Source organism: Lissotriton helveticus, chromosome 7 (assembly GCF_964261635.1).
Source record: "Lissotriton helveticus chromosome 7, aLisHel1.1, whole genome shotgun sequence".
In the NCBI taxonomy this organism is placed as follows: Eukaryota; Metazoa; Chordata; class Amphibia; order Caudata; family Salamandridae; genus Lissotriton; species Lissotriton helveticus.
The window spans coordinates 919,157,950-919,171,148 of record NC_136068.1 but is presented as its reverse complement, the minus strand read 5'-3'; the positions used below and the strand labels follow the sequence as shown (position 1 = coordinate 919,171,148).

General features: G+C 49.5%; 1 protein-coding gene across 2 annotated transcripts in view; it reads left to right on the top strand.

Annotated features, from left to right (window-relative positions):
- Window positions 1-13,199, top strand: part of LOC144769368 (pre-mRNA-splicing factor SLU7-like) — a 344,142-nt gene that overhangs the window by 254,561 nt on the left and 76,382 nt on the right. For both annotated transcript variants that reach the window (XM_078653421.1, XM_078653420.1), the window contains exon 13: window positions 6,915-7,019. In XM_078653421.1, coding sequence (XP_078509547.1) covers window positions 6,915-7,019 — 105 coding nt within the window. The remainder of the gene's footprint in view (window positions 1-6,914; window positions 7,020-13,199) is intronic.

The window sequence follows — 13,199 nt, the reverse complement described above, 5'->3', positions numbered from 1 at the left end:
TGGAAGGGTAAAGCAGCAAAGGCGAGCATGGGTGTGATAAAGCAACATACGGTAAGCAACGCGGAGGGTCCTGGGAGTCCATGGGTAGAAGCACTTGTGAGAAAGTGCCCTCTTTCTTGCATGGTATGCCCCCACTTTTTGTTGAATTGCTGAGGTTCTTTGACTGAGTGTGCCCCTATGTTCCTTCCCTAAAACTGCATTGAAGCTTAAACCCAATTGGCATCTGTGGCCACAATTCAACCCCTGGTAAATAGTACCACAGGTACCCAGGGCACTGTGACCAGAGAACTCCTCCAAGGGATGCAGCACTTATTGTGCCACCCTTGGTGGCCCTGTAGCCCGACACTCACACACTGCCTTTGCAGGCTGCGTGTCTTGGTGCAGAACAAAGTCACCCCTCTAGCTGGGTGGCCTATGGCAGTGGTGAAGGCACAGGTGCATGAGCCCTGTACCCCTACAGTGCCCAAGTCCATTCCTGGGCACTGTAAGTGCAGTGCTGCCATTGAGAGTATATGGTGCTGGGAGTTTGTCATTACGAACTCCACAACACCATAATGACTGCACTGAAAACTGGTACGGTTGGTATCAAATTTTTCAGCACATTAAACCCACACTGATGCCAGTATGGGATTTAATGTAAACTGCACAACAGAGGGCCTCTTAGAGATGCCCCTTGAAACTGGACCAACTCCTAGTGACCTGACTGAGTGGCTGCTTAGGCTGCCACCAACAGACATGTTTCTGGACCCCTGGGTCGAGAGCCTGCTGCTCTTGGGGGGCCTGAAACAATGCACATCCTGGGACTAGGTGCCAAGCCTCCTCCCCCAGGATGGGCAGGGTTCACGAGAAGGGAAGCTTCAAAGGCATGCTGCCTTTGTGTGCCTCCCCAGACCATTTGCTGCATTCAGCAACTGGTCCCCTCTGGTTCTCCCCCCCCCACTTTGGACAGGAGAGCCGGCGGGAAAAACAAGTGAGTGAAAGAGGTGTGTCCAGCTCTGCCAACTCCACCCTTAAGGTGGGGGAGGCGAGGTAAAGCACAACTCTGAGTCCTGGCCATCTTGGGGGCACCTAGCCAACCAGCAACAGGCTCCTGCCCCCCTCCCACTAGAGGGTGGCACGATAGGGGGAGTACCCACCCCAGGGAAGGGACCCATTGGTCCCTGCCCTTACCTACCTATTTAGGGGGCACCCTGAACCTTGCTTCCTCGGATCCAGACAAGAAAGAAGATAAGAAGGACTGAAGAGCCGTGCAGAGCTAACAAGAGGACGACGCCCACTAACTTGGCCCCAGCCCTACCGGCCTGTCTCCCCCTCGAACCTGCTCCTGCGAGATCCCAGTGTGTCCTGCAGCCAGCAACCTCAAGAAACCTGGAGGACCTACCTGCTTTCACTTCTAAAGACTGCATCTCCTGCAAACACCGGATTTGTTCAAACTGCAGCTTCTTGCACCAGCCAGAGACCGCAAATCCAACCCACTCTGCACCCGCCGAACCCTGCCCCACGAGGAGGTCACCCCGGCGATCCTGACCCAAGATCCAGTGACCCCTGACCTGCCTCAAGCCTCCTGCCGACGCCTGCAGCCTAAATCCAGAGGGACCCCCTAACCTCGACCAGGAGCTGGTAAGAAGATCCGACCCCAAAAGGCACCCCTGCACCCAACGCCCCACGGCCTTGTGTGCCCAAACCGACGGTGCCTAACCAACCGTTAACTTCCCAACTTCCCTTTTCAATTGGTGGTCGCACACAGAAGTCCTTCGTCACCCTGCCTGCAGTGCTTTTGCAAACTGGAATTTCGCCATAGAAAACAGCAGGGCGCCCGATGTCGAAACAGCACTCTGCACCAGGCCGCCCCAGTGCTGCTGAGGGTGCACCTTTTATGCTACTTTGTTTCCCCATTTGCCCTGACCTTAACCCTAGGAGCTTTGCTCCCACAACCCAGTGGACTGCTTGCCAGCAGCCACCAACCGGAGGCCCCCTATCCCCCATTGGATAACAATGGCCCTCAACACTCTGCACCCGGCCGACCTAGTGCCGCTCAGGGTGCAACAGTGCATCACTGACCCTGTGGGACCCCTGAGTTTACCCTCAGAACCTTAACTCCACAGTTAATTTCTTACCTGTGAAGCGTTAATCTGTTTTTCCCCCTTAGCATAAGTGTGGAATTTTGAAATCTAAAAATATTCTTTAAAAATAGCACAAATTACCAAAACGTATTTACTTACCTGTTTACAGAAAATGTCCCAGTGCCAGTGGCGGCTGGTGACATTTGAAAGCAGTGAGGCGTAAATGTTGGGCATGACTTTTAAGCCGCAAGCAAAGTGAGTGAGCGAAGCTAACAAAAGTGGGTACAGGTTGGGTCCTCCTCTCAAGAGAAAATTGGAAAAGAATTGTCAAATGGTGAATTTTAAAGCAAAAGTATTCTGAAACAGACCGCCGGGCTGCCTGAATAGCACACCAAGTCTGTTTATGTGGGCAGGTGGGAGGAGGGGACAGAGGGCCAGAAGTCCCTTCTGGTATCTAATGCTACAAGCGGCCTCCAGCCCTCCCTTTAACAGACCAGCAGTGAGAGCACAAACCGCACTGGTGGTAACTGTGGACTCTGCAAACAGCGGCTGCAATCTCACAGCTGATGTAAAGCACTCAAAGTCCTCAAGTCTTAAACTCCTGGAAACCAACACAGCGCAAGATTAATGTCATTAAACAAAAACAACGAGCGTGAGATTAATGTCATTGAACAAACAAACAACACAGCAAGCGATTAATGTCACAACACAGCGGGTATTAATGTCCTTAAAAACTGAAACGCCTCTTCCATAGCACGGGCTGAGCAGGAAATAAAATGAGCATATTCCATGGTGAGAGCACATGCTGCCACCCTTCACTTTTCAATGTGATACAAACTCGCAGCACCAGTGGTTTCGGGTCCACTCACTATAGTGCAATGCCCACCAGTGCTCCCGCTCACTCAGCACCACGGTTTGAGAGACAACTTAGTGCTCGGCAATACCCCAGTCCCCAAACCCTCGCGCAACAGGTGAGTATGCACACTTTTCAACTCACACTGCCATGAATTGTTTAATACAGTGCTTCGGTAACTTCATAGCGCTATTGCTGTGATATAGCGGTGTGTCAAATTAGTTTTTGAGAAAGTTAAAGTCCGCATCCAATCCTGCATGAAATGAGGAAGCTCTGTCCATGCAAAGATACGTTTTAGAAACATAATTTCTCCCAAAATTAGTTTTAGTGCTCTTATAAAGTGTACAGAGTAAAATAAATGCTGGTTTCCAGTGCTTCCAAAAGACGTTTGGGAGATGGAACTTACACACAAATTAACTCTTCCAGCACCCACACCCAGAAGTACCCAAAGCACACACACTCACTCTTTATTCTTCACGACTTCCTGATACATTCGACACCACCAGTTTTATACATGGTCACAATACTAGTGAGCAATAGAGCAAGCGAAGGCCCACTCGAGCTGAAGTCACTCAGGACTGAAAGCGGACGTCCTTTACCAAAAGCTGCTGGACCACAGAGGAAGTGAAAAACACCAGACCTCTGGGCAGCGGGCGAGAGCTGATGATGAAAGAAAGGTCAGGGATTACATTTAGCGTCAAAGGCGGGGAGAACTAGGTCAGATTTCAATAATGCGAGGCCAGATTTAATTTCTCCTGTTTCTGATCTTTAAAGAGGCGTGGTCTACAGATGCTGGAGGGGTGTTTTTTACTGCTGCTTATACAGTGGATGACAGGCAGTCTGTGGTCCTTTGACCTTGCTTCCCTTGAATACCAGGGTATCTCTCTCTCTCCCCACAGGTCTCTCTCTCCCCACAGATTAACTGTTTTTAAGTCCTGTACTTGCATTAGCGCTAATATGTCGAATAGGGAAACTTGGGATTTCCAGACCGGACATGATTTCAGAAACGCCAGAAGGACTGGGGTAGAGTCAAAGATCATCATGGCCCTTGGTCTGCCTCAGTTCTCTTCACATTACAGAGGCCGAGGGCCATCAATCCCAGTCCACTCAGAGCAGGAAAAACATGCGTTCTCACGGGACGGGGAGGGTGTTGTTGACATTCAGTGTAAGATCCCTAAAAGTAACACTGCACTGGCCATAGATGGCCCGTTCCTCGCTCCATCCAAGGACTCCGATGGCTGCAACAGGATGTTAGCAACATAATACATATGTATTTAAGTACCCCTCGAGCTATGCAAGCCCCTTGCATTTCCTTTGCAGTCACGCCTTCGTGTCACCTCCCCCCATCCCCCCCGCTGCGCGAAGTGCTGCAGGGGCCCCAGTAAAGTGTATTAAAAAAAATGCATTTAGAGCAAAATGTGCATTTCCTTCATAGGTATACCGTGCTAAGAGGCGATGACGCACATAGCTCACGGTAACAGGCCCCTGGAGAAAATGGCGACAGGCCACTCGCGCACAAGTGACTCAGGGCAGGCCAGGCACGGTGCTGTGACCCCCCCCCCTCTGCTTCCTGGCACCCTGGGGGCATCTCCGTGGGATGCTCGCTAGACGCGCTGGCATCCTCCGGGCCAGGGGCCCCCTCACTGTGTGCGCTGTTATATAAATGTAAATTGATACTTGTATAGCGCACTAATCACCCGCAAGTGTCTCAAGGCGCTTGTACGAATACCGCTGTGGAACCCATCCTGGCTTTCCCTGTGAGGTGTCCACTCCTGGGCACCCCCAAGGTGGAGGCCAGGCATCCTTAGCGTTGTGGGGGCCGTTGTGGGGATTAAGCAAGCTATTGCCCAGAGTTGCAGAGTGGGACTCCATGATTGGAATAGGCACCGAGGCGAGAATTATCAGGTCCGTGGAATTTTGAGCCCAAGACCCGCCGAGGCGGGGAATTGAACCCTGGTCCCGGGCTAGACCTCTGCATCAGGGTCTGCCGCTCTAACCATTGAGCCACACTTCTCCACTGGATGCTGTTGATGGTGTGCGATGCAAATTGGACATGTCACACCTTGTCTGCGACACTGATTAACATGTTGAAAAACATTATTACGTCTATGGTTATTGGCCATTTAATAAATGTAAGATGTATTAACAATGCCTGAATGTATGAATGCGAAGCAACAGAGCTCCGGACACGGTGGGGCTACATAAATCTATGCAGTTACGGGCGGGTGAGGGGGAGGGCGGGAGTGTTGTGCGGGGGACGGCGAGGGTAATAAAATAAAGAACACTTACCTTCCTCAGTCCGGACCTCCGCTCCTTCTCCACACCCCAGATCGGATCACGCGCCGCGCAGTCGCCTCAGAGACTCGAGTGTTCCATCAGTTTGGCTTTGAAATGCACCAGGCTGCGCTGTGGAGTCTCAGACAATCCTGGCGCTGCATTAGCAGCACCACTGCGCCAGGATTGTGCCTGCCCATATGAGACCCAGAGGGCCCGGGTCCCTCGCACTCTGAGTCGCTGTTGGGCAGGGAGGGGAATGTACTGTACCGTGTGCGCATGCACGGGCAAGTCCAAAAAATTAGTCGCCAAGCATTGACATTATCACACTGCAGCTGCTCTGTTTCTGCAGACTGCTGTGCTGCGCTGTCAATCACTGCCGCAGCCCCGCCCCCACACCTTCTGCGATGTCGTGCTTGTCCCGATAAGCTGAGCTAGGGGTTGCTTCAGAGAAGTTTGCTCACGCTCCGATTTATAATATACATTTTTAATCCTTCCTCAGCGTGACGGTCGTCCATGGCTAGTGGGGCAACGCCCCCAATGGACGCACCGCCACTGCCCAATGCTGAATCCAGGTATCCAGTACTGAGTACGAAAAGTAACATACAAAGTAACTTACCTGTAATTTACTGAAAAAGCCTATTCATTTCAATGCACTGTTTTTCATCCAAAACACGGTGGCGTTTTGAAATCTAAAAATATTCTTTAAAAATCATGCAGATAACCGAAACTTAATTACTTACCTGTTTCCAGGAAATGTCCCAGTGCTGAATCTAGTTATCCAGCACCGAGTTAGAAAAGTAACGTAAAAAGTAACTTACCTGTCATTTACTAAAAAAGCCTATTCGTTTCAATGTACTGTATTTGCTAAAGTGTTGCAACTTATTGCATCCTCTGTAAATCAAACAAAGTACAATTTCTCTTGCATTTTCAAACTGTTCTATATCCAGTAACTTATTACTGAAAAGTATTTAATGCTTACCTGTGCCAGGCTTGCTTGGTTCTAAAAATAAAACAACCGTATATATTTTTATACAAACCCAATTGGCCTAGAGTCCAGTTATTGAGTGTGTGAATTAATTTGCTGAGTGAGTGTGTACATCAAATGCTTAACACTGTCCTCTGATACTGCCCGACCACTCTACCACAATTAGAGAGTTCTATCTAACTTTAACCTCTGCCTACCTCTGGGGTCACTTGGACTCTATGCACACTATACTTCATTTTGGTGTAGTACATATAGAGTCAGTTTATTACAGCACACCATTGAGCAGAACATGGAGGAGAGTGGGGAAAAGCACTGGCGACGAAGAGCACCTGGAGGTAATCAGTACACAAGTCAATCAAAGCGACAGTTAAGAGGGAATGCTTCCTGAAAGGGACAAGAATGACAAATTGGGACATGAATAAGAAAGAGGCAATTGAGAGAGGCCATAAAAGTTAACCAGTAGTAAGCAGTGGGAGGGGTCAAAGCTCTTGTGTTTTGTTGAGGAGCCACAAAATGCCCCACAGAATACATTGCAGGTGCTGTATATAGGTTCGACCTAAAATGGATCAACAAGTGCCCTCTTCTCCATTTTCTTACTGTTCAAGAGACCGAGAAATATAAGGCATGTATCTTCTCCAGGCATTACTGCTGTCTGAAGGGCAGCAGTGTTTGCAAGAGAAGTCTGGTATTAAAAGCTGTACCAAAATTCATTGTAGTTCTTCTTTTTGTATTTCAGTGTATATGGGGCTCGTATTGGAAAGATTTCCGGTGGGGCTATAGCTGCTGCCACTCTTTTGTCAAGTTTTCCTACTGTACTGGAGAAGCTGGAAAAGAAATCGCTGTAAGTGTTTGGAGAATGTTATTCAATACGTACTGGCTGACCTAAAACAAGCATTCATATAAATGCTACCTAAAATGCATCACTGAAAGTTTGCTTTACAAGTGTGTGTTTATGCAATTAAAAACATATGGATGCATCCTTTTATGTGTTTAAAGCCATACATATTCACTGCTCTCGGCTCTATAAATGTAATCTGAATGCAGCTATTTTTTACCTTGCGTCTCTTTTTTGTGTTGGTGATGAGCGGATGACTTTTAGGTCATGGGGCGTAATGTAAGCAAGCAGAGCCTTTTTTTTACTTGTGTGAACGATTCCCATTTGAGGAGTTATTGGGAGAGTTTGCTATCAAACCATGTAAACCATGGTAGCTATCATAGTGCGAAAGGTACTCTAGTTACCTTACGAGCAAACAGAGTATATCTACATACATTTTTGCATTGGCAGAATGACGGTCACCAGTGGGGTAGTTATAACCATGTTTCCACAAGACAGGACTTTTTTGACTTGCCTACAACTTCGGTGCTGTTTGATGAATCTTCACAACATTTTCAAAGAGAATGTGCTTCAGTGATTCTTGTTGCACACAGAAATTTTGGGGCAATTCATGAAGTGGGGACTAAGAAAAACGGGGTTAAAAAAAGGTGCGTTTGCAATGCTAGTTTCCCATAGGAACTGTCAACACTCATGGCTACAGCCCAGACCACGGAATGGAATTACACCAGATTTGGCTGAAATCTAGATTTTGTTCCATAGACTGTGCTCTGTTTTATTTGGTGTAAATCCGTTCAGTAGTTCTTGAAAGGTAGGTTGAAAATTATAGTGATATCTGTGGTCACCAAGCGAAAAAAGACGAGCTTGTGGAGGGAAATGCACAGCTCTTATTGGCTGCCAACACTTCAACAAGAAAGTGCTAGCAACCATCTTGGGACTCGCTTCACCGAGCCCAAACCCCCCCCCAAAAAAGTTAAATAAAATAAAAGGGGCAGGGTAGGAATATCCTGACCCATGTCATAGTCTTTTACTGCGAGGTCACAATGAATTTGTGTTAAACTTCTTTGAAGAACATAAGCGCGTGCTCGCGCAATTGATTTAAAAAAAGCCCCATCCTGAGGAGATATGTAGCAGTATGCATGGCGGGCCGTATGCCTTCCTGGGGAAATGAATAATTGAACTACGAGCGGCCCGCGCAGGCCCCTGCAGCCACGGAGACCGCCACCTCACTGAGGCAATGCTTTATAGAAGTGCAGCGGTACCAACACGGCCCCCCACAGCCCAGGGTACTGTCACCTGCCTGGGGCTTAAGTAAAAGTAAATGCATGGGGGCTGCGTGGCCCACCTGCAGACCCGGGGACTATCACCTCCCCGAGGCAAATGACAAGAAAGGAGTGGAGCTGCTGGCCCACCTCCTGGAGCCATACATGGCCCTGGGGACCACCACCCCCCCAGGGCCGGCTCCTGATATGTCCCGGGGTGCCCACTCCAACACATGTGTTTGCTATGGCTTGGCGGGAGCTTTACAACTCTTGCCAAGCCATAGCAAACTGTGCTTTCAGCAAATGAGAGCATTTTTCTCTCGCTTGCTCAAAGCGTGGCACAATTGCTTTTACAAACAGTGAGCCGCATGTTAGCAGCTCTCTATCTGTAAAAACAATTCCGGCTCCCGCATCATTGCTCAGTGGATGCCCCGGTGAGACCAGGGCACCCTCAACAGAGGTCGCCTCCCATGGGGATTGCAAATGCCGGGGGATGGGGTCCCTTCCAGCCGAAATTTGCCAGGGAGAGGGTCCCCCCTCCCCCATTTCATAATGTCCTAGCCCCAGGGGATGGGCTCCCTGGGATCCAAATCAGCCCAGGAAAGGGGGTTGGGGCACACTGCCCCCTCCTGTAAAAAGTAGTAAAAAAAAAGCCCAGCACCACAAGTCGTCTGAGGCTCCACCCCCTTAAATCACCACTTTGCAAATGCACCTCCTGGTGCACAACTGCATGGGGAATGAAATCCTCTTGGCTGCTGAGGGCTCTTGGGGGCCAACTAGCCCTCCTGTTACCTCCAGTAAGTAAAAAACAGCAGGATTGCTGGGAGGACTTCAAATGCCATGTCCCCTTCCGTCGCCACTCTGCAAACGCACCTCCTGGTGTACTGCTGGTTGGGGGATAAACTCCTCTTGGATGCTGAGGGTTCTTGGGGACCCAGCAACCCTCCTGTTACCTCCAGTCAGTCCGACAAAGGAGATTTCCTGAGAGTTGGTTGGAGGCCCGCCCCCTTTCGCCTCCACTTTGCAAATGCAACTACCAGTTAAAAATCATATAGAAGCTCTGAACTTGGGGAACGGACTATGGTTCTAATTTTTTAACATCATGTTTTACCACAGTAACTTAGAGGGGTTAACAAACTGTCCGTGGGTCATTTTCCTCCTTGTATTTAGCTTTTTGTAGTGTAGTTTAGATGTTGGGGTGACAGGTGTGAGAAGTTGGCCTGGTATATGATGCTCACTAGTTCTAGTGATCACCTTGTACCATGCCAAGCAACCCTTATGATGATTGGTTGTAAAGTCAACCTTATAGACAAGCTATCCTAGGGGTAGCATGGACTAAGCAGTCTTAGGCTAAACTCTGTAAAGGCATGTGAAGCAAGCTGTTTTACCATACACAATCCCCTTGAATACCAAATGAAAGGACACCACACAGATATATATTGAAAATATATATAGATTTATTTCTACAATTATCCCCTATACTCTTTATGAGCACAGAAGCAATAGCGTTAAAACAAAACACAGTTTAAATATACAAAAGTTGCACGAATATGGATGAACCCTAGGGGCCACCTAAACCATATACTAAAATAGTGGTATAAGAACCACCAATAGGAAAGGAAAGAGGCCTAGGGCCTGGGGAATCGCTGGAGCTGTTCGGTACTAGCAGTGATGAAGTCGGGAAAGGCCCGCGGGACTCGGGTGCAGTGCGGAAAGCGCACGCATGCACCAATGCAATGTCAATGGTGCGTAAAAGTTACAAAGTTAATGTTTTAGGAACCTTCCGATGAACCTAAAAGGACAAAACTTTAGACACAGGCTCTAGAGGTATATACCAGTGTGGGAACACCGGCGTTGCTGAGTTACCTCACCCACAGGAAGCGGGTGCACAAGTGCGAAGTAGTGTCGGGTTTCGTCACGCAGGTCGATGGTGCTTGGAGCTGAAGATGCTGCAGCCGGGTCGTCGAGGAGAGTTCCGGTGGATCCAAGGGTGGATCTGAAGAGGTGAAGACCTGAAAGCAGAGGGGACAATGTTCAAAGTCACTAGCCAGTGACTACCGTGGAACCAGGATGGAACCAGGCAATGTCGGGCGCATACAGGTGAAGGCGTGAAGATTGTCTCTGCAGCCACGTGGACATGAAGAGGTCAAGGACGTCCAGGAGTCGATCACGAGCTGTCCCGCGAAGGCTCTCGCTGATGGCGGTGTCGGCAACTTGATTGGAGCAAACAGGCCTTGGCTAAAGCAAGCCACGCAGGAATCGATGCAAGCTTCTCACTCGGACCAGCAAGGTCAGAGCGGGTGCTCCTTTTCAGGGGAGCAAGGGCCAGTCTGGTTAACCAGACCAGCGGTGTAAGTCGTAGTTTTCGTCGCCAAGATGGCCGCTAGCCACGTGGCAAGTGGCCGGGATGGCGCGTCGAGTGGCAAAGTGCAAAAGGGCCCCACGCAGATCGTGGAGATGCTGGGGGCTGATCTTCGGTGCAAATGCTGCTCGGTGTTGGGGCTTCTCAAACCCCAAAGCACAGCGTCGAGGGTGCTTCGGGTGCTGCGCAGTCAGCTTCTCGGGGGTCTTCCAAGATGTCCGGTCCCACGTCTCTCGGTGCCTCCACGGGTCTCTTCTTTTTAGGGACTGTGGATCGGGCTCTGAGATGTCTGGGAGTCTGGGTCTTGTCAGGCTCTGGGCTCCGGCTCCGGCGGGAGGCGGCGGCAAAGCAGACGTCGAGTTGCTGGTTGGTGCCTGTATTCACAGGGTGGTCACTCCTTGGCCACAAGGGAGATTCTCTTCAGTCTTCTGTGCAGCAGAATATCGAAGTCCAGTTTTCTTCTGTATTTCAAGTCGAGTTCAGGATGATCTGAAGTCTCAGGACACAGCTCCTACTCTTATTCGAATTCTCGTTGCCGGATCACTTACTAGGTCCCTCCTGTGGGTGGGACCAGGAAGGGGGGCGGTTACACCCCCTTTCCTTTGTGCAGTTTCGCGCCAAGGCTGGGGCTGGAGAGCCCCAGCACCGGTTTGAACTGGCAAATGCACGGGGACACCTTGTGTGCCCCAGGCATGTCTGATTCTATTCAGCCCTGTCCTACCCAATACACAAAATCCTGTCTGGGGTGGTGCTAGCACCTCCCAAGGCAGGAAACCCTTTGTCCAAGCTGCCCTCGCTGGAAGGACTCCCAGCAGCAGGAGGTCAGACTTGTGTCTGTGGTGGCAGCATCCATTTTGTGATGCTAAGGCTCAGTTTAACTTTAACCGGGGTTCAGGTTAGGTACATGTCGTGTCCCTCTAGAAGGGTGGAATGCTACCCCCGTCGCCAGAACTGGCAAGGGGGTAGTATTCCAATTCGTATGACACCTTACTCGAGATGTTTTGATAAAGCCAAACCAAAGATAGCATTTAACCGCGAGGATTATAATGCACTTAAGAGTATATGGTATGGCAGTATCATGAAACAGCTAAAGGACATGGTTCCGAAAGCTGCAGACAGACTCAGCTCATGCCAGAGCACCATCTCACATATTTCCAAGCACTCTGCCTCCAGGATTGATGAGGCCTTCCATAGGAGTGGCTGATAGGAACATATGTGTCCATTTTAGGTTAGGTATAGGCATACTACACCTAAGTAAGGGGTGGTTACACCGACTTACCCCAGCTGAGTGATCAGCCAGTTGTGTCAAATATGGAGGCCAGGCCAGGGGTGGCACAATACGTGCTGCAGCCCCTGGTAGGCCTTGGAAGTACCTGGGTACACTGTTACAGGGGTCAATAAGGTGAACCAGTTCTAATTTTGTAATGCACCTAAAGTGCATTGGCAATAATTTAGAGAGAGAACAGCAGGCTGTGGGTCTGATTAGCAGGCCCACAGCCACATTAAGTCATAAACCAGTGAAGCAAAAAGCAAAAATTTGGGGTGACCATAGGATAGCAGACCCTACTCTCCTACACAACCCCCCCCCCAAACGCAGAGACATAGACTAACCTTGACCAGTTGTGTCTTCATGTTCTAAGTGGAAGTACCTGGAGAGACCATCTGCATTACCATGGTCAGTCCCTGGGCGGTGCTCCACTGTAAAGTCCACTGTAAAGTCCATCCCCTGTAGGGAAATGGACCACCTGAGCAGTTTGGGGTTTTCATCCTTCATCTGATTAAGCAATAAGAGGGGCTTATGGTCGGTCTGAATCTTGAAGTGAGTGCCAAACAAGTATGGTCTCAACTTCTTCAGGGCCCACACCACAGCAAAGGCCTCCCTCTCAATGGCTGACCAACGTTTCTCTCTGGGGGTCAGCCTTCTGCTAATAAAAGCAATGGGCCGGTCTTGACCATCTACATTAAGTTGTGAAAGCACAGCTCCCACTCCCAACTCAGAAGCATCTGTTTGGACAATGAACTCTCTTGAGTAGTCAGGACTCTTCAGGATAGGTGCAGAGCACATGGCCTTCTTCAGGTCATCAAATGCCTTTTGACAGTTTACTGTCCACTGAACCTTTTTGGGCATCTTCTTAGATGTCAAATCATTAAGAGGAGTCACAATGGACCCATAGTTCTTAACAAACTTCCTGTAGTACCCAGTCAGGCCCAAGAAAGCTCTGACCTGAGTCTGGGTAGTTGGAGGGGTCCAGTCCTTTATGGTCTGGATCTTACTCTCCAGTGGTTGAACTTGGCCTCCACCTACAAGGTGGCCCAAGTATACAACTTTACTCTGCCCTATCTGGCACTTGGTTGCCTTGATAGTGAGGCCTGCCTTTTGCAGAGCCTCTAGCACTTCCTTCAGGTGGACCAGGTGATCCTCCCAGGTGGAGCTAAAGACAGCAATATCATCCAGATATGCTGCGCAAAAGTCATCCAACCCAGTAAGGACTTGATTCACCAACCTTTGGAAGGTGCAGGTGCATTTTTCAAACCAAAGGGCATTACCACAAATTGATAATGCCC